At 42.1% G+C, this 20,431-nt stretch overlaps 1 protein-coding gene across 14 annotated transcripts in view; it reads left to right on the top strand.

The window, feature by feature from the left end:
* RIMBP2 (RIMS binding protein 2) overlaps window positions 1–20,431 on the top strand; it is a 573,825-nt gene that overhangs the window by 375,228 nt on the left and 178,166 nt on the right. For 10 of the 14 annotated variants that reach the window (XR_005776163.1, XM_040416244.1, XM_040416246.1 and 7 more), the window contains 3 exons: window positions 7,348–7,398; window positions 14,599–14,619; window positions 18,773–18,977. Coding sequence is in view for 13 of the 14 variants with exons in the window: in XM_040416244.1 (XP_040272178.1) it covers window positions 7,348–7,398; window positions 14,599–14,619; window positions 18,773–18,977 (277 nt within the window). In the remaining variant the exon portion in view is untranslated. The remainder of the gene's footprint in view (window positions 1–7,347; window positions 7,399–14,598; window positions 14,620–18,772; window positions 18,978–20,431) is intronic. The other 4 variants (XM_040416249.1, XM_040416247.1, XM_040416241.1 and 1 more) reach the window with 1 other exon arrangement.

Genomic DNA, 20,431 nt, shown 5'->3' with positions numbered 1-20,431 from the left:
CCAGAAGGTCCTTGTTGAAAAATTGCTCCAAAGTTGATAAGGCAGACATCTAAATGGATCGCCATTACGGGGTCGTGCAATCGCCTTGAAGTTATCTAGAGTCAACAAAGCGGCAGCAGGCCCTCACCTACAAGTCCAGTCTCAGTAGCCAAGAGTCTGGTCAACACAATCCTCACCATGACGGCACACTGGGTGAACGTTGTGGAGGGCTGGAGCAAGTCGGCTGCTGGCACCAGACTTGCCCTCCAATAGATCCTCATTAACGGAAAGTGTACTCATTCCAATAACAGGGCCTCTTGTTATTTATCGTCACTACCTCCCCGAGTTGGGAGTGGGTAATTGCCGCGTGCCTGCTGCCTTACTTGGACCCTTGTGCTTTAATAACTTGAACCACCCTCTCTGGGTGGTTTACAATTAGGGAAAAAAAGGGTCAAGGCAATAACAGCCAATCTGATTTCAGCCATTGACCTCCCTTGGATGTGGTAGCCGTTTCTCAGGCTTCCTCTCCGGCATCGAACCCTGATTCCTCGTTACCCGTGATCACCATGGTAGGAACAGAAAAGAACATCGAAAGTTGATAGGGCAGACGTGGACGTGCAATCGCCCAGAGGTTTTCTAGAGTCACCAATGCGGCAGCAGGCCCTCTCCCCTAATGTTTTAGATGGTCAGATCAGCAGGCCCTTGCTCCAAATGTTTTTGAAGGTCACCAGCAGGCTATCAATAATAATTTTTCAAGGGTGTGCATGATGCCCTCCTTTATGTGTAACAAAAGGTGTTTTGGAGTGCCGTATCCTTGTAATTTTTGGCAGCCCATTCACTTAGTTCATAGGCTTTGTGAGTGTAGGAGTCCCACTACCTGAACTATTATACCACAATGTAAATGAGGCCCTCTATTATGTGATATACAGGTTGTATCGGAGTACCCCTTCCTTGTAATTTTTGGCAGCACTTGCACTTTATATACAAGTAAATATACAGAAAAGAATGTTTCTTAACAATTTTTCCTCTAAAATTCTTTTTTTTTCTCGGTTTTGTGCGTATTATTGTCAGTCTGTAAAAGTGGCTTACTACTCGGACAACATGGTTCCCAGCAGCGACCTGGGAGTCCAAGATGGATCGAGACATCCTCCCCATGCTGTTCCTGGACCATTTCGGTGGTGTTTCCATCAATTTCTGACCTTTTCCTATGAACCAGGCACCCTCCCCTCTTCAGAGCAGGGGGTGCCTGGTTTAATGCCCGGTTTCTCCCATTGACTTCCATTATACTCCCGATGTGTTCGGCCAGAGCACCCGAGCACTTTGGTGCTCGATCAACACTAGTCAATAGTAGGGATGAGCGAACCCAAACTGCAAAGTCCAGGTTCAGTGTTTGGGTGATTTTATTATTTTCCGTTATAACATAGTTATAGCGGAAAATTAATAGCATTCTTAAGGCAGAATGCAAAATAATATGGCTATTTAGGGGTTAAAAACAAAACAAAAACCTACTCACCTCATCTAATTGATTGCGTTGCAGCAGTGTCTTCTATCTTTATTCTGCAAAAAAAGGGGGTTAGTCAGCACCTCCCAGTGCGCAGGTGCATGCTGCCATGCACCCTGCAATGCAGCAGTGCACTCCAGAGAGTCGTGCACTTCTGATTAGCCTGTCTGCCCCATAGGCTGATTTTAATTAGTTTCAGTATAAAGCTGTAGCCTGCTCTCATTACATTCATTGGAAGCTGTCTGGCACAATGAAAGGTATAGAGTGGGCTAGGCATGCATGTTGGTACCTGCATCCCTTGTAATGGAGGCCATTATGGCACCAAAAATGGAAAAAGGCAGAGTGGATCCAGCATGCATGTGGATCCAACACTCCCTGAATTTTATGGCGGCCATTATGGCGCATAACAGGTAGTATTTAGTGTTAGGACCCGTCTAACAGAGATCGCCTTGACGTACGGCAGACGGGCTCAGATGGTTTTGTACAAAATGCATTGGCCAAGTATCACACTTTATAAATAAGCGTAGCATTAGCACTATAATTTTTGTGACTATGGCATTGTTGTACTTTATCTGATTTGCAGGGTGCTGCTGCATTGTCTCTTTTTTCTATCTTTATTCAGCAGGACCTGCCAAAGGACCTGCATTGACGTCACTGCGCTCACCACATGGTGAGACCGGTGATGTCATCGCAGGTCCTACTGAATGAAGATAGAAGGATCTGCGATGACATCACTGCGCTCATCATTATTCATAGGATAATCTCTTTAAATAGGACAAATTGGTATGTACTGTAACCAGGCCCGCTTCAGTCATACGGTGAGATGAGAATTTCGTCTCAGGTGGCAACCGACTCTCAGAGGGGCAGCAATTTGCCGCTGGGCATGAGAGCCTCTGGCTCTCATCACTGTTGTTCAGCCTCATAGGCTTTAGGCCAGGAAATAGCGGTGATGTAATCGTGACTGCCTGCCTTGCAGACAGAGGCGGAGTACAGTATGTGACACAGGGGAGTATTTTTTTTCCCCAATATATATATGCATGGAACTACTCAGGGCACTACAGGGGCAGAATAATATATATGGGGGCATTATACTCAAGGGGGCGAGAATTATATATGGGGGCACTATACTTATGGGGGAGAGCATTACATATTTGGGGGCACTATACTACTAAGAACGGGAAAGCATTATATATATGAGGCACTAAGCTACATGGGGAGAGAGCATTATATATATGGAGGAACTATACTATGGGGGAGGTGGGAAGAGCATTATATGTATGGGGGCACTATAATATGGAAGGGAGAGCATTATATATATATGGGATACTATACTACAGGGGGCATAGCATTATATAAACGGAGGCATTGTATTACGTGGGAAAAGCATTATATGTACCGAGGCATTGTTCTATGGGGTGAGAGTATTATATATACTAGGGCCGTATATCACCGGGGGGCATTTTGTATACAGGGCATTGTATAAATGGAAGCATTGTACTACAGAGGGTAGAGCATTATGTAAACAGAGGCATTATACAACAGGGGGGTGCATTATATATGCTATCACTGCAGGGGGCATTATACTACAGGTGGGAGAGCATTATATATACAAGATTATTATACTACAGGGGAAGAGCATTATATATACTACCGCTGCAGAGGGGGCATTATACTACGGAAGCAATATTGGGGGGAGAGCATTATATATACTACCACTATTATACTTCCGGGAGGAGGGGGCTGATGAGAGGAGAGTTATAATACAGGTCGGAGGTGTACAGGGGACACATTGTAATACAGGCCTGAACACTGCAGGGGCATTGTAATACAGGACAGTTGCTGCAATTTAGGACAAGTCCCAAATTAGGGGACTTTACCTGGTTGCCTGTGGGATTCGAATAAGTTCCCCTCGTGCCAGAGAATGCGGTCAACCTAAGAATCTAACAGGCAGACACCTGCCAGGCAACGCCCGTAGAGCCAATTTTTAGTTGTACATTGGGGGTCTAGTCACCACCCTTTAGCTATCATTTTTAATATGACCAATCAAAATAATTTAATAAAGTAACCAATCAGGAATGAGAAGACAGAATACAGAAGTTAAAGGGAACCCGTCCCCGGGATTTTGTGTATAGAGCTGAGGAAATGGGTTGCTAATGGCCGCTAGCACATCTGCAATACCCAGTCCCCATAGCTCTGTGTGCTTTTATTGTATAAAAAAAAACAACGATTTGATACATATGCAAATGAATCTGAGATGAGTCAGGGACAGGACTCATTTCAGGTTAATTTGCATATGTATCAAATCAGTTTTTTTACACAATAAAAGCACACACAGCTATGGGGACTGGGTATTGCGGATGTGCTAGCGGCCATCTAGCAACCCATGTCCTCAGCTCTATACACAAAATTCCGGTGACAGGTTCCCTTTAATTCAGACAGCTACGTGCTAAAATATAAGATCTAAATGTATATGTTCTGAAAAATTGCCAAATGTCTAATTCTTGTGTCTTAATATCATGCTTGCTCAAGCGGGTACTTCCTATTTGCAATTCAAGCTTTATTTATTGTTCCTATAAATGATAGTTTCATAATAGGTTAGAGAAAAATAACGGGTTTTTTACTTCAAAAGTACTGGTACAGAAAAGGGGGAAGAAGACAAAATTGATATCTTGATGTTACTCTCGAAGTACAACTGTTTTCAACTAAAATCAATTTCTCTCACAAGGCCAGATGACTACAGTGGACATTTTAATACAGGGATAATTATAATACAGGAGACACTACAGGGGTGACATTATAATACAGGTCGGAGAACTACAAGGGGATGCATTATATGTACTGAAACTACAGGGGGCATTATAATACAGGGTACACTACAGGGGGTCATTATAACCACAGGGGGCCCTGCATTGGGGCTTTATAAATACTGTGGCTACTACGGGTGAGACATAATAACTACTGGAGACACTATGAGGGTTTTATTACTACTGGGGGCTCTAACGGGTGCCTTATGGAGGGGCTTTGTTACTGATGGGGCACCACAGGGGTCCTTAATGCCCCATGGGGGCATTATTAATATTGGGGGTACTGTGGGGGTATAATTATTGGGCACAATATTGAGGGCATTACTATTAATGGAGTTGCTATTGGGGGTACTGTAGGGGGCAATATTACTATTAAGGGCAGTCTGTGAGCTATTGGGGTTATTTTTGCAGTATAGTGTTTGAGGGTAGCAGCAGGATGACAATGTTGGGGCACCAGGAGAAGAGGAAGAGAGAAAATTGAGGAACCAGAGATATCTGTGTGTCAAATTCAGATGCAGCTGAAAGACATTATCATGGAGGTCTGATCTCTGAATGGAGAAGATGAGGAAAGAGGACGTCTATATCAGAGGAGACGTCACTGGATGTAAGAAGTATGTGGTGCTGTATTACTCTGAAAGTTTTGTAACACTGTATGTAATGTTCATTTGCAACGTGCTGCCCCCCAGGGCCGATTGTGTCCCAGGTTTAGTGGAATTCCGACTGGTGTGGTGCGGCCCTTGATAGTATCTGTGTGTGTCACGGTGCTCCTACCTAGATACAGCCGATCCCCAGGGTTAGGCTTCAAAGCAATAAAGGGGGGATATTTAATGGTGGAGGTGGAGAATAAATATTGAGTCCAGACCTTAATAAAGTTCAACAGCTTTACTTGGGAAAACTTGCATCCAAACAATATTAAGGCTTTCTCTTGGTTCCAGCAGGCTTTGGCATGAACTGGCAGGCAAACTTGATAACTCTGATTTCTCTCTCTGCTGTGCTAAATTCGGCTTAGGTTTGGTTACTGGACTTTTGGTCGGTTCTGCTATCCCTGGATTGGGGTGCATTTGGCTGTTGTCCCCCTCCTGACACTCAGTAAGTAAATTAGCAAGGAGTCAGGGGGCTCTATGAGCTACATCCCTTTGAAGAGACTCCTGCCGCAGCCGGAGAACATTTTCCCCTTGATGCTACATCTTTCATGTCCTCTTGGCTCCACTATAGAGTCTAAACTGGAAAAAACTAGAACTGCCACCCCTCCCTTCTGGTAGGAAGCAGGACTGGCTCCCTTCTGCCCCAAGGGGGGAGAATGGAATGGTGAGTTCCATTCTGTCTAAGGATAGATCTGCCATATACGCTGCCACCTGCTGGTGAACCATGCTTAGTACATGAGCAAAACAGTTGCATAACAATATTATCACTGCATAATGGTGAAGGACCTGGAAATAAATACATACAAAGATGGCATTGTGGTTAGCAGTTAAAGACAGCAGCACGGTGAAGAAATGGTAATACCGCTCTGGGGTATTACACATCTAGATATGTCTATAAGGCCTCATGGACACGACCGTATTTCTGGTCCAAATCCTGTCATCTTTTTTGGAGGATTAAATGGGGACCCATTCTTTTCTAAATCCTTGTGCTGTCTGCATCCATGTGGCCGTGCCACAAATTATAGAACATGTCCTATTCTTGTCCATTTTGCAGACAAAAATAGGCATTTCTACAGTGGGCCACCGAAAAATGCACACTGACCGGATCTGTGATTTGTGAACTGCAAAACGGATATGGTTATGTGTAGGAGACCTAACAGTAGGGCTGGAAGGAGGGGTTGGATAAAGAATTTTGCACATAGGAGGGGGGTGCCATTTCAATTTTCCCTTCAGGCAGCAGAAAGGCTAGAATCGGCCCTGGATGTAACTGGCAGCAGAGACAATCATATCATAGCCAGAAAACTATCAAGTAAAGCTACTGTGATGCTTCTAATGTTGTATCCTTGTTGTGTGACATTAGTATCTATTCTGCTGGTTGTGCAGGTATTGGAGCACTGATACAGAGGGAATCAATGCATCAATCTAAATGAATGAGATCTGTTGATGGAACATCATGATCTGTTTTTTCATAAATGATAAATTATTCTTTGGGGAAAAAAACTACCAGCAGGATCTATTAAACCAGGCATATAGGGGCAGCACGGTGGCTCAGTGGTTAGCACTGGTGCTTTTCAGCACTGGGGTCCTAGATTCAAATCCGACCAAGGATAACATCAGCATGAAGTTGGCATGTTCTCCCCGTGTTTGCGTGGGTTTCCTTCCACACTCCAGACATACTGATAGGGAACATAGATTGTGAGCCCCATTGGGGACAGTTGGATGCTAATGTCTGCAAAGCGCTGCAAAATATGGCAGCGCTATAAATAAATATTGCCTGTTAGGGTTGATCCTGCTGTGTGTGAAAATCAGTTGTGTTGCTCCTGAGAAAAAATACATTTATTCTTTATATAAATTAGGGTTTCAGTGCACAAGGGGTGTCAATGAAGAACTGTAAAGTAAATGCTGGACCAAGTGCACAAGCTGGTAGCTGAGGCCAGTTGTGTAATCACAGCCAACATGCTATGTGCAATTTTAAACTCCATTTAGTTATTATTAAGGTTAAAAGCGTTTTAACGGAGCTAAATATTGGTCAAAGACAAAGTAAACTCATTCTCATTCTGTTTCCATGCAACCATGAGCTGAGACGGGCATTGATTTTGCTTGTGTTGATAAATGGTGCAGAGATTTCTAATCTGATATTTCTTATACTGCTTTATTGGTGTAGGACAATAAATGCTTTATATCTGTACTGTCTGGGGAAGAAATGACAGTCCTTATCTTTGAGGAAGGTATGACAGATGTTCTAACACCTGAACTGTTCTGTGCAGTTCTGAACAGGGATTACTCTCCCCTGCAAGTTAGTAATTTGCCGTTGTACACTCGCATGCTGAAATTGATACCATTAACTCACATGTTAGGGTTCCTGTGATTTGCATATTGCTAAATGACCCCAATGTTCCGTTCTTTTCTTTGTCTGAAGGCCCAGGTCGAAGCCAAGAAGGAACATGAAGGTGCAGTTCAGCTACTAGAGGTGAGTAACAATTTAAAAACTTTTGTCTGAGCGCTGTAGCTGAGTAATTATAGGGCTGCTAGCTCCATTGTTAATACTGTAATGCCATGCCTTCAGCTGTTTTCTGCTTTTCATTCTGTTCGTCTTTGCTTCAATCTAGGGTAGAGATTAGCAAATATGTAAAAATATTTGGAGTCTTTCCTTAGGCTAATTTCCAATCCCTTAACTGTAGATCACAGTAGATGCTAAACCAGGGATCAGGCATTTCTGCCTCAATTGTCTAATATCAGAGAAATACGACTCTGCAAAATAAAATCTGCCTATTATATAAACTCCTGCAGAGCAAATAATTTCATAATAGGGTATATAATAATATATAATCAGTGCATCGTTTATTACGCATTATTTATATCGCACCATATTGCATATTTCACAGCACTGTGTATACAATACCCTGAAAGTTATTTTAAGGTGCAAACCAGGCAATACACGTATAGCACGGGTGACACATTTACAGATGTAATTGCTGCAAGGGTACAGGCATGATACAAAGGTACCAGAGGGCAGATTTATGTATAGTACCAATATATGCATGTTTATTTCTCCCCTCACATGTTCTGACTTTATCTATATTGATGACCTATCCTCGGCTCATGACCTAAGCTCAGACCCACAATGTTAATCAGACCTGAGCTCAGAGCCCCAATCAGACCGCAGATCAGACCCCCAATGTTAATAAGACCCCCAATCAGACCTGAGCTCAGACCCCCAATCAAACCTCAGATCGACGTCTTACATCGTGAGGTCACAGAGCGCAACAACGTCCTCACGCTGCGCACAGGTCACAGCACAGCGTGCAGCAGCCGAAGACCAGGAAGTGGTGAGTACAGAGCCGGCAGAGGGAGCATTGTATTCACCACTTCCCGGTTATCCTGTACTAATGACTGAGCGCTTCCATAATGAAAGCGCTCATTAGTATTCACCCCATAAGACACACTGACATTTTTCCCCCACTTTGGAGGGGAAAAATTGTGTCTTCTAGGGTGAAAAATCTCTTATGTACAGGTGAAACTTTTAATATTGTGCAAAGTTCATTTATTTCAGTAATGCAACCTAAAAGGTGAAACTAACATATGAGAGACTCATTACATGCAAAGCGAGATATTTGAAGCCTTCATTTGTTATCATTTGGATGATTATGGCTTACAGCTTATGAAACCCCAAAGTCACAATTTTGAGGTACCCTTTGCTCAGGGGGTATGGATTAATTACTGACTAGAGTGTGACACTTTGAGCCTAGAATATTGAACCTTTTCACAAAATTCTAATTTTAAGCTGCATTAATGCAATTCCTTTTAATTTGCATTACTGAAATAAATGGACTTTTGCACGATATTCTAATTTTTTTGAGTTTCACCTGTATATATCTAAAGTGCATTTGGGACGTCTTCAGACCCTTTAACTTTTTAAAAAAAAATTAAGTTGTGGCCTTGGGGTTGAAAAAATAAAAAAAATTACATTTTCCCCATTTATCTGCATTTAATTCCCCTTAATGAGAAAGTGAAAACAGAATTTTAGAAATGCTTACAAATTAATTAAACAGAAAAACTTAAATTTCGCATGGACATAAGTATTCAGACCCCTTACTATGATACTTGCAATTTAGTTCTGGGAGGCTGTCTTTTCTCCTGATCATCTTTGAGATGTTTCTAAACCTTGATTAAAGTGCCAAATTCAGTTGATTGGACATAATTTGGAAAGGCACATCTCTGTCTATATAAGGTCTCACACCTCACAATGCATATCACAGCAAAAACCAAGCCATGATGAGGAAAGAATTGCCTGTAGAGCTAAGAGACAGTATTGTGTTGAGGCACATATCTGGAGAAGGGTACAAAAAATTTCTGCTGAATTGAAAGTTCCCAAGAGCACAGTGGCCTCCATTGTTCTTAAATGGAAGAAGTTAAGAGGAACCAGGACTCTACCTATAACTGGCCACCCCGACAAACTAAGTAGTCGCCGGAGAAGGGCCTTGGTAAGAGAGGTGACCAAGAACCCAATGGTCACTCTGGCTGAGCTCCAAAGATCCTGTGTGCAGATGGGAGAAACTTCAAGAAGGTCAACCTTCACTGCAGCATTCTACCAATCTGGGCTTTGTGGCCGAGTGGCCAGAATGAAGTCTCTCTTCAGTAAAAGACACATGAAAGTTTTGGGGGGGGGGGGGGGGGAAAGCACCTAAAGGACTCTCAGACTGTGAGAAACAAGATACTTTTGTCTTATGAAACCAAGATTCATCATTTTGGTCCCACTTTTAAGCATCATTTATGGAGGAAACCAGGCACAGCTCATCACTTGCCTAATACCATTGCTACAGTGAAGCATGGTGGTGGCACCTGTGGGGGTGTTTTTCAGCAGCTGGGATGGTACAGTGGTCAGGGCTGATGGAGAGCTGAATGGAGCAAAATACTGAGAGTGTGCTCTGGAGGACCTCAGACAGAGCCGAAGGTTTACCTTCCAACGAGGGGCCCACCCTTGCCAGTGGTACACCGCCAATTATATATTGCCATCGTCAGGACGGCGATACAGTAGATGCTGTGGCAGGGCATGGGAGTGATGGCTCCCTGCCCCGTCATTACCTCTGATAGGCTTCAGGCCTAGTGCCTGTACCCTATCAGAGGCAGGCGGTGCAATGATGTAATCATTTTACACCATCTGAGCCGGGCAGCATACAGGTCTGTGGAGTCGGGCACATAAGGGGGAAGATTCTTGTACCGGCACACAGTATACACAAGGGGTCATTTTTTGCACTGGTATGTCTTATGAGGGGGCATTTTTTTTACACTGGCACACATTATTAGGGTATTTTTTGTGCTTGTGCACATTTTAAGGGGGTATTTTTTGTACTGGCACACATTGTAAGGAGGTACTTTCTTGCACTGGTGCACAATATAAGGGGGCATTTTTTGTACTGGTGCACATTGTAAGGGGGAATTTTTTGTAGGTCTCTTCCGGCCTGTGTCCTGACAAGGAGTATTCTTGTACTGGCACACATTATAAGGAGGTATTTTTTGTATTGGCACACATTATAAGGGAATATTTATGTACTGGGAGACATTAGGGGGCATTTTTCTACTGGCACACATTAAAGGAAGAATTATTATTACTGGGGACTATGGGGAACATGATTACTAGTATAGGCATTATTACTATTGGCGCCACTATTAATACTAAGGGCACTTTGGCAGATAAGTATTTCTATTGGTGGAACTTTGGGGAGCACTATTACTGTGGTGGGCACCCTGGCACAGTATCAGCTTAGCACAATTATTTTTTGGGGACATTATGTTTACACTATTAGCATCAGGGACAGTATTTGCTGGGCACAGTTACTTTTTAGGGCACTATGTGCCAATAATTATTTAAGGGGGCACTATCTGTGGGGTAGTATTTTCAGGGGGACTGTTTCTGTAGTACAGTATTGGGGAGCACAGTGGGCACAGTATTGGGGTTGCAGAATGAGGTGTTCAGAAGGTTGATGGAAAAGTAGGAAACTAAGTTGTCAATTTGTCAAACTGCAGAGACAATAGATGGCTGAGAGAAATCATCATGGTAGTCTGGTCTGAATGAATAAGATAAAGAAAGAGTACGTCTACATCAGAGGAAAAGTCACTGGATATAAAATGTATGTGTATTACCCAGTATGTTTTTAAAAGTGAGGCTGGAGAGAAGGGTTTAGATTGAGAATTTGGCATGGGGGGGGGGGTTAAATTTTTGCCTCAGGCAGCAGAAAAGCTAGGTGTACCCCTGTTCCTTGCCACAAATCACTGAGGGAAGGGGAGCCCAAGCTGAACTCTTGCACCAGGGCCCCTGAGCCTTTGGTCACCAACAAGACAGTGACCCTAAGCACACAGCCAAGACAACACAGGAGTGGTTTGGAGACAACTTTGTGAATGTCTTTGAGCCCTGACATGAACCCAGTTGAAAATCTGTAGGGAGACCTGAAGATGACTGTCCACCGACGGTCTCCATCCAACCTGACAGAGCTTTAGAGGATCTACAGAGAAGAACAGCACCCAAATCTGGGGGTATGAAAACCTAGTGGCACATACCCAAGAAGACTGGAGGCTGTAATCACTGCCAAAGGTACTTCAAATAGGAACTGAGTAAAGGGTCTGAATACTCATGTCGCTGCAATATTTCAGTTTTTCTTTTTCAATAACTTAGCAAATAATTTTTATTTTAACACAAGGCCGCAACATAACAAAATGTGAAAAAAGTGAAAGGGTCTGAAGACTGAAAACTTTCCGAATTATGTGTATATAGCTACATTCATTCCCATGTGCTTTCTGCATCTGTATGTCTGTGCCACAAAAGATAGAACATGTCCTATTCTTGGCCGCAAATGCGGACCATGGACCCATTGAGGTCAGTGGGTCACAAAACAATTATTGATGTTACATACATGTTATTGCCCCCCTGGTGTTCTTCTGATTTCATACTCAGAACATCCAGCTCATGTTGCTTAATCTAACAGATGTAATATGTAATTGTGAGACAACCCATAAATATTTTACAGCTTACTTGTCAGCCGTTTTGGAGAGAGAGAAAGCTGTATAGAAGCCTGTAAAGGTTGCTGCTTTAGAGACATATGGAAGCCTCTACTGAGGATAGAGTAACAGGAGTTTGTGTTTGTTTCCACTGCCCTGCTGCCAGTAGCATACCTGCAATGTAGGCAGACAATGCGACTGCTACAGGGCTGGGGGGAGGCTCTGAACTTCTATTGTAATTGCATAAATGCCTTCCTATAAAGTAAGCTCCCTTTAGTGGTGGCTGCAGTTAGACAGCTTTGTAATAGAAGGGAAGCAGGAGATCTATCAATGTATTTATACAAGTTTTCTGGTGTACTTTAAATATTGAGAAATATGGGGGGACATTTATTAAGAAGACCAACATTTTAGATGTCGGTCTTGATAGACCCCTAAGCTGGCAGTGGTTCCATCGAAGTTATGAAGAGGCCTCCGCCAGTTGTAAATGTAAGACAGCTTCCTAGCTGTCTTACATTTAGACCTTTTTCTACGCCTGAAACGGCTGTCTTACATTTAGACCTTTATCTACGCCTGCCGGCCGTCCACGCCTCACCTACTTTTTTAGACCTGGGTGAGTGGGGAAGTTGCAGATTGCGGCACGTATTTCAGCTTAATAAATAACCCCATGGTGCTCAAGATAAGATCATTAATTTAGAAGCACTTCTTCCACAGTTTATGACATAAAAGTGGGATAAAGTGGTTGAAGCCAAAGACATTGCATTTTACGATGAGAGTGACTGTCATATGCATAATAGAAAACTGGGTGGGGCCCATACTAAGCTTTGCTATGGGGACCTATGAGATCTCTGTACGCCCCTGTCTGCTTGCCTTGTGTAGGCCACAGAGTTATTTACCTAAAATACTGAATAATGCCATGGAATCCTTATGGCTCTGTGCTGCCATCTCTGGGGTTAGTCAGTACACAGCTATAAACAGCTTGTATGAACCCAAATAAGAGCCACCTCTAGTGGGGGGGCAAGAGTTGTATATGTATTTTATACATCTGTTTGTGTGGGGAACCCCTTTATGAAGGAAGCATAAAATGATGACAGATACCAGGTAAAACACTAGATCACTTGACTTAGTCGTTTTGATAAAATCAATATTGAGCAGCTCCAGTGTGAGCTGAGCTCTGAAGTCCACTCAATAAAATAGACAAGCTCAGTAGTACTTTCCCCCACGTCACCGGACCTGCGTCACGTCAGTGGGTCACATGACGCATGGGGGATACACCACTCCTGCAGTTGGACCGGAGAGCAGAAGTGGGTGACCAAAGAAACTGGAACCCTGCTGCAGGGAGCAGGGAAGCATGCCTCTGTCTGCAAGTCCGGCAGCATGGGTGGGTCAGGCTGAAAGGCAACCGAAGATCCGAGCTTTAAAGAGGACCTTTCACTAGAATAAAACATCTAAACTAACTATACAGACATGTAGAGCGGTGCCCAGGGATCTCCCTGCACTTACTGTTATACCTGGGCGCCGCTCCGTTCTCCCGTTATAGCCTCCGGTATCTTCATAGTTAGGCTCCACCCAAGGGAACCTTCCGGCGTCTCATTCTCCCATGCTGTAGCGCTGGCCAATCGCAGCACTCAGCTCATAGCCTGAAAGGCTTTTTTTTCTCTCAGGCTATGAGCTGAGCGCTGCGATTGGCCAGCGCTACAGCATGGGAGAATGAGACGCCGGCAGGCTCAACTGGGTGGAGCCTAACTATGAAGATACCGGAGGCTATACCGGATAAGCAGGGAGATCCCTGGGCGCTGCTCTACATGTCTGTATAGTTAGTTTAGATGTTTTATTCTAGTGAAAGGTCCTCTTTAAATAGGTGCACTATTTTTGCTGTATAATGTTGGATTCCATTGGTGGTTGCTGCCTTATTGTTTATGTGTTACATTTATTATTGAAAGTGCATTGCTGCACCAATGATGTGATCTTCACTCATTTATGTCCCCTGGGATTTGCTTTCATCACTTATAAGGGACATTATCATATATATTAACACTGATTTCCTCCCCAGAACACAGATGCTAATAAATAAACACAGTCCTATCTGCTTATTCCCAGTCCAAAATCTTCTGGACAGATGAGAAAAGAATTAATCTGCACCCACAATTCCTGTAAATGTGGCTGATATTTATATACTGATGTATTAAATGATTTGTCTCATCTCAGATATTGATGGCATATCACTTGGATATGCTATCAATATCAGATAGGTGGTGGTCCAACTTCTGGGACCCGCACCTATTTCCAGAATGGGCCCCTGTAAAGTGAAGGGGAGCACACAGCACAAGCACGGCCACCCTCTATTCCCCGAGGGACCACTTGTGCATGTCAGTGATGCTTACTATATTATGTCTGTATGAGTGTATATTTGGATAAGCTGGGTGTACTCCTGCAGTAGTTTCATATAGAGGTATACTAAACAAAGCGGTAGTATATGATAGTAGCATACATCATGCTGGCTTTCTCAGGCTCGCCGCCGTTCTGTGATGTACTGCAGTGTTTCATGCATGCAATACCAGGTGATAACTTTTCTTTTTACTTTGTGTATTAGAGAAGTTTTGTTCTTTTATGTTGGATTTGTACATTGTTTGATATTGTGTTTTTGTCTGAACCTATTGCTTTGCCTTTCACCCAGAACACTTTGGACAGCATGCAGGTATTTGAAACGTGTGTTTCTGCCTGTGCCTCCTCATCTGCCCCTGTGCATGTCTCCTGTTGTTGAATCATTCTTACTATAGAACGCATGTGGCCAGAAATGGGCTCTGGGAGAGGACGTCTTGTGCCCAACAGAATTCCCACTGCCATTTACATTGTTTCAATAAATGCCTTCAAGCCAATATGGTTGATTTTGGCATTGACGGGCTTCCACTAACTGCACTATCTTTTTTTTTTATAAACTTACAGAACCAGTAGTGCTCTAATTGGTACTTAACCCCAGTCTCCTAGGTTGGCCCATTATAACAGGTTTGTGCCATCACTATTCACAAGACTGAGCATGCCTTTTGCATGGTCTTTAATTATAATAAACTAAAGACACAACTTTTTGGCTACATGTGCATGTTACCGTGGATTGGATGCCGAATAGATGCTGAGATCCTGTTTAGTAATGGTCTGGTGTTCGAGATATTGCCTTCACCACCCATTTTAGCATTTGAATAAAGGCAGTGTTACTATTTAGGTCTCAGCCTCTGGGCATAAGCTTTTCTTTTATTGGCTGTTCATTAAAAGCCATTGGCGGTGGTGCACAGCTTGTAACCTTTAACCACTGGTTGTCGCTCCTGCCCTTTACCAGGACCACAACAGGTGCAGAGCAGAAACACCTATCATCCCAAATGAACCCTTCTGTGCAGAGCTGAATGACTCCTTTTGTTTGGCTAAATGTAGCCAGTCTTACAGTATCCGAGTAGGTTACATTATTTGAATCTCCCTGTCTTCTCTTATTCATTCTATTCTGGATCTAATTCATTTCCAGTGCTTTCACATTTCCAGATACCAAAATCTATCATTTAATCCTATTAAAGACGTAAGAAAAAAGCTGTAAGAATGGTTCAACAACCTTTTTTATTAAGTGCTTGAATTCAGATCACCTGCAAATAATGTCTGCACATGTACATGGCTATTTTTGCCACAAAGCTGAGAATCGTGACTCGGCTACAGTCACTACCTGTTCTTGCAAAAGCCTGTCAATAGTGTTGAGCTAACTTGTGTTTTAAGTTCGGCGTCCAAATTTCTGATTTGGGTTATCGAAGAATCCTTTTATGGATTCCGCTACCACGGACCATAACGGGATTCTTCGATAACCCGAACTTTGGACACCGTACTTAAAGCACAAGTATGCTCAACACTACCTGCCAATTTAGTGTGCATCCATATGTGCGGTTTTGGCCGCATGATTTTTGAGTAACTTTACAGATGTCACCCAAAGTGGTTGTAAAATATGGGGGAGGTTTATGAACCTCCATTTTTGTTCATCGCAACCAATCACAGCCCAGCTTTAATTTTTCAAGGACACAGTTTCATTTATGTGCACAGTGGAGTTTATTTCAAGTAGATCAATGAGTCACTTGTTGGCCGCTGATTCTTCTGCCATGAAGATCCCTTACATAAATAAGTTCTCCGTACGGTTAGAAGGAGCCTATATCATCTCTACACCTTGTAAAATACCCCAATTAACAGAATGTGGGCAACTGTTATTTTACAATTCTACAATTTTATCTTTCTCACCTTTTAATTCTAACAAATAGTGAACTAAAGAAAACCTCATTCAGTTTTCTGGAGCAATAAATTATTACAAGTTAACAGTAATTCTCTAAGATTTAGTACATTATAAATCTTATGAAGTGAATCTGTCACCTCTGGCAAGCGCTATTAAACACAGTAATACATGAATATTACTGTTGTCGATGACCAGATCACTAATTTATATGTTGATACTGACCCCCATTCCCCACACTGGGAGGCACTGAGAGGAATTTTCCTGGAGTCCTCTCGGTGTATTCCAGGGCTGATTTTTGAGCACACCGCGGGGAACAGGGGTGAGTATGAACATACATATTGTTCTGGATGGGAGTTATCAGCAGAAGTATTATTCATGTATAACAGCACTTAACAGTTCATGCCGGAGGTGATAGATTTAGTTTAATGACTAACAGAGCCAGTGTGAGCAACAAGAAAACCTTGACAGTTTGCGAGGGCTCATTGTGCTGGTCAGGCCCATTGTCATCTAGGTAGACATGCTGTCCACTACTGGTGCCATGGGGTGGTAGACAGATGGCCCACTTTGATTCATCTATGACTGTTCTCCCAGGGTCCTCATATACCTGCACCTGGCCTGGATGCTAAGGTTATGGATAAAATGAAAAATAAAAGGTTACAGAACCATTTCTACTCAAAATGTCCAGTTATGGTGACCTGAATTCAAACAACTCATGCTATTTTCTAGAGGTCGTAGCACAGAGTACATGATGTCTATGTAGAATAGCTGTAGACTATTTGAGGACTCTATGTGTGTTAATGTATTTATTTTGTTACTGTTAAATGTCTAGGTGTTTCAGATCTCGCTGTCATTCCGGTTTTACTTATATCAAACTTTTTCACATCAGTAGTCTATATTGTATACTGAAGTCCACTGGATATCTGTATGCAACCCATTGCATCACATGAGAAAAGGGTTTTCTGGGGAGATTTTTTTAAAATAAAATGTCCATAAAGGTTTGAAAAAAACTAAGCCATCCTCTCCCTCCCCGATCTCCCACCACTGTCGTTCTGCCAGCTCTGGTGCCCACTTCTTTTCCCTTCCTGGTCCTGGAAATGCCAAGAAAGCCCTGCTCAGCCAATCAAGGCCTAAGTGCTGAGCCACTTAAGGCAGTGATTGGCTGAGCGGTCTCTTCCTAGCATTTCCAGGAAGTGGAGAGCAGCATTGGAATCACAGCAGTGGAGGATCAGTCAGGATAAGTAGGACTTATTTTTTATTTTTTTATTCTTTGTGACCCTTTTTTTAAGATCTCCCTGGAAAACTCCTTTAACTAAAGACTTTCAAGGGGATATATGAAAAAAATAGCATTTTTCTTCCAGAAAAAGCACCACTTATGTCTATGCCTGTGTCTATGTTACAGCTCAGTCCTGTTCCCTTGAATGGACAGAAGTGGCACTTTCTCAGGAAAAATGCAGACCTTTTTCTCATCTCTGACAGCTCCTTTAAGCTGGTAATTTTAGATCGTATACTAGATTCCCATAACCTAAATATATTGACTTTTTTTATTAGACCTTTAATAAACCATTGCTAGGAAGATGCTTTTGCTAGCAAGAAATCATGATGTAGATAACAGATTTAATATAAAGTGACATACCAATATGGTTCTATGCTAGCAGTTTTAATTTAAATAAAATGTACTAATAACCACAGTAAAGAGAACCTGTCAGCTCTCCTGACATTTATTGTAGTAAGTACTTGCATTGCTCACAATATTAAATTCTTCAACATCTGTTTAGCTGCTCCTCTGTTATTCCAACTAGAATTGTATGCCACATGAGTGCCCCCAACTGGTAACACCCAGTTTTCAATTTATTCATAAATTTCTAGGAGAAAGAACAGAGGAACAGGGCAATACAGAGCTCCATGTAAAGATGTTCCAGAATTGTTATTTTATGGGGAACATGTGCTTGTACTAAAACAGACCTGTCAGGAGCGGTGACCGGTCTTCTTTAAAAACCCAAAGATTTTATAGTAGTATTTCAGTAGTCCACTGGATAGGTGGGGAACCAACTGCTCTGACCCGAACCGATCACCAGTGCCCAGCTATTTTTGTCAGTGCTATAGACTTTGAATGGAGTGGTAGGGCACGATTGCCCATTTCTTCAATCAAACATCTACTAGCCGTGGTCCTGCGACTGGGGAGGAATGAGACGCCAGTGTCCCCTGTTCGAGTGATCAGTTGGGGTTCCAGTGGTCAGACCCATACCTATGTAGCATTTATAACTTTAGAAATGGAGTACCCTATTATTCATCCTATTCCATATTTGTAAGCTTGAAATCTCCTTTATTAGGATTTATATTACATATAGTCACACTATTTAATCTAACATGCATTGCCACTATTCTCAGTATTCCTTCCTAGTATATTTCATCCCTATTGAAGCCACACATATTTTTTTTCAAGTCTTGCAAATTTAATATATGTACAGTACCATCTGTCAGCAGTAGTGACATTCATTTTTGGGCCATTAAGATGTAGTTAAAAAGTTAAACTCTCGGAGGGAGGTTCCTTGAAAGTTATTCACTTTGTTCAAAGAACTGTATATTTTTGTAGGCCAAGGTTCGAGAGTTGGAGGAGAAATGTCGAACGCAAAGTGAACAGTTCAATCTCCTTTCTCGGGAGCTGGAAAAGTTCCGTCAACAAGCTGGAAATATTGACTTGTTGAGTGGCAACGCAGTTTGTAATTCTGATGTACCTGGCTCCCCCAATAAAGCTTTTGTCCAGTTAATGAATGGAATAGCAACTACCATTGGCAAAGGTGAGTCAGAGAAAAACGATAGTAGAGAAGTTGGACAGGGAGTAAACCTTTAACATGATCTTTTTTGTTAGGTGACCATTGTCATTGCCTACCTCAAAAAGACTCTTGACATCATAGTATGTTCCAAATAACTTAAAATGGTAAAAGTACAGCATATAATTGTGTTAAGAACCAGTTTTATACACTGGCGCCCATCTTAGTAGTGCCAGATTTACACCGCAGAAGCATGTAAGTGCTGATAACCTGCTGCCTTATATTTGCTCCATATTATTGAAAAGAATCAGTCAGTTCTCCGGACCTTTCTGTTTTAGTAAATACTTATATTCCCAAGCAATAATAATTCTAGGTCATCTTTTCTCATAGCTCTGTGTTATGGTGCTCCTCAATTATTCCTTTTAGGAATGTATGTGTAAATCAACAATTGCTTGCTACCATTCCCCTTGTTAAAGGGGAGAAACCCACGCCCAGCTGATAACACCCTATTTTTATTTTATTCATACATTTCTAGGAGAAACAGAGGAACTGTACAACGTACTGTACAGTTCTTCTGTAATAGAGAATTGAATTATTTACTAAATCTGAAATATACCAACCCATAGAACCATATGATCTCATTTCCATTCTATACAAGCACTAGATTCCGGATCTTATGTAACATGGATGCTAGCACGTTGCCATTCTCTTAGCTCTTTGAGTATCTAAAACATAAATGCACATCATTTATATACAGGTGAAACTCGAAAAATTTTAATATCGTGCAAAAGTTTATTTATTTCAGTAATGCAAATTAAAATTAGAATATTGTGAAAAGGTTCAATATTCGAAGCTCAAAGTGTCACACTCTAGTCAGCTAATTAAAGGGGTTGGCCACCATAAGTATAAAAAACAATAAAGTGCCCCAGACAATAACTAAAGCCAAGAGGTATTTGTATCATGAGAGATATACTGTGTATATATAATTTTTCTACTGCATTCAGCATATCATGCTCACATTGATGAGAGGCTGTGTAGGCGGAGCAAATGCAAAGTGAAAGTAAAAATCCCAGCATGCATCACGGCAAGCATCTTCAGAGGAGCGGTCACATGACATCTCTGCCTACTTGTGATGCCATAGTGACAACAGCACCTCAGGTGTCATCTCATCAGTCCTCCAGTCAAATAACTACATAGAGAAATCAACATAATGATAGCAATCCTACATTCCCAGCATTGAATAAAGGTTACTGCTTTTCCCACAATGTGATATATATAAAATACATACATGTGTGTGGATATGTACATAGGTGTACAGGTTGTGTGTGTGTGTGTGTGTGTATATATATATATAATGTGTGTGAAGATGGAGAGATATCTATCATCATTTACTGTATCTATTTACATCTCTATATCTATCTATATCTACTGTGGTGGAAGGTGTGTATATCTCACCCAGATACCTCAGCTGGATGAGATAA

The sequence above is a fragment of the Bufo bufo genome, chromosome 2 (assembly GCF_905171765.1).
Source record: "Bufo bufo chromosome 2, aBufBuf1.1, whole genome shotgun sequence".
Lineage (NCBI taxonomy): Eukaryota > Metazoa > Chordata > Amphibia > Anura > Bufonidae > Bufo > Bufo bufo.
Note: the sequence above shows the minus strand (reverse complement) of the source record. Positions and strands in the feature narration are given on the sequence as shown.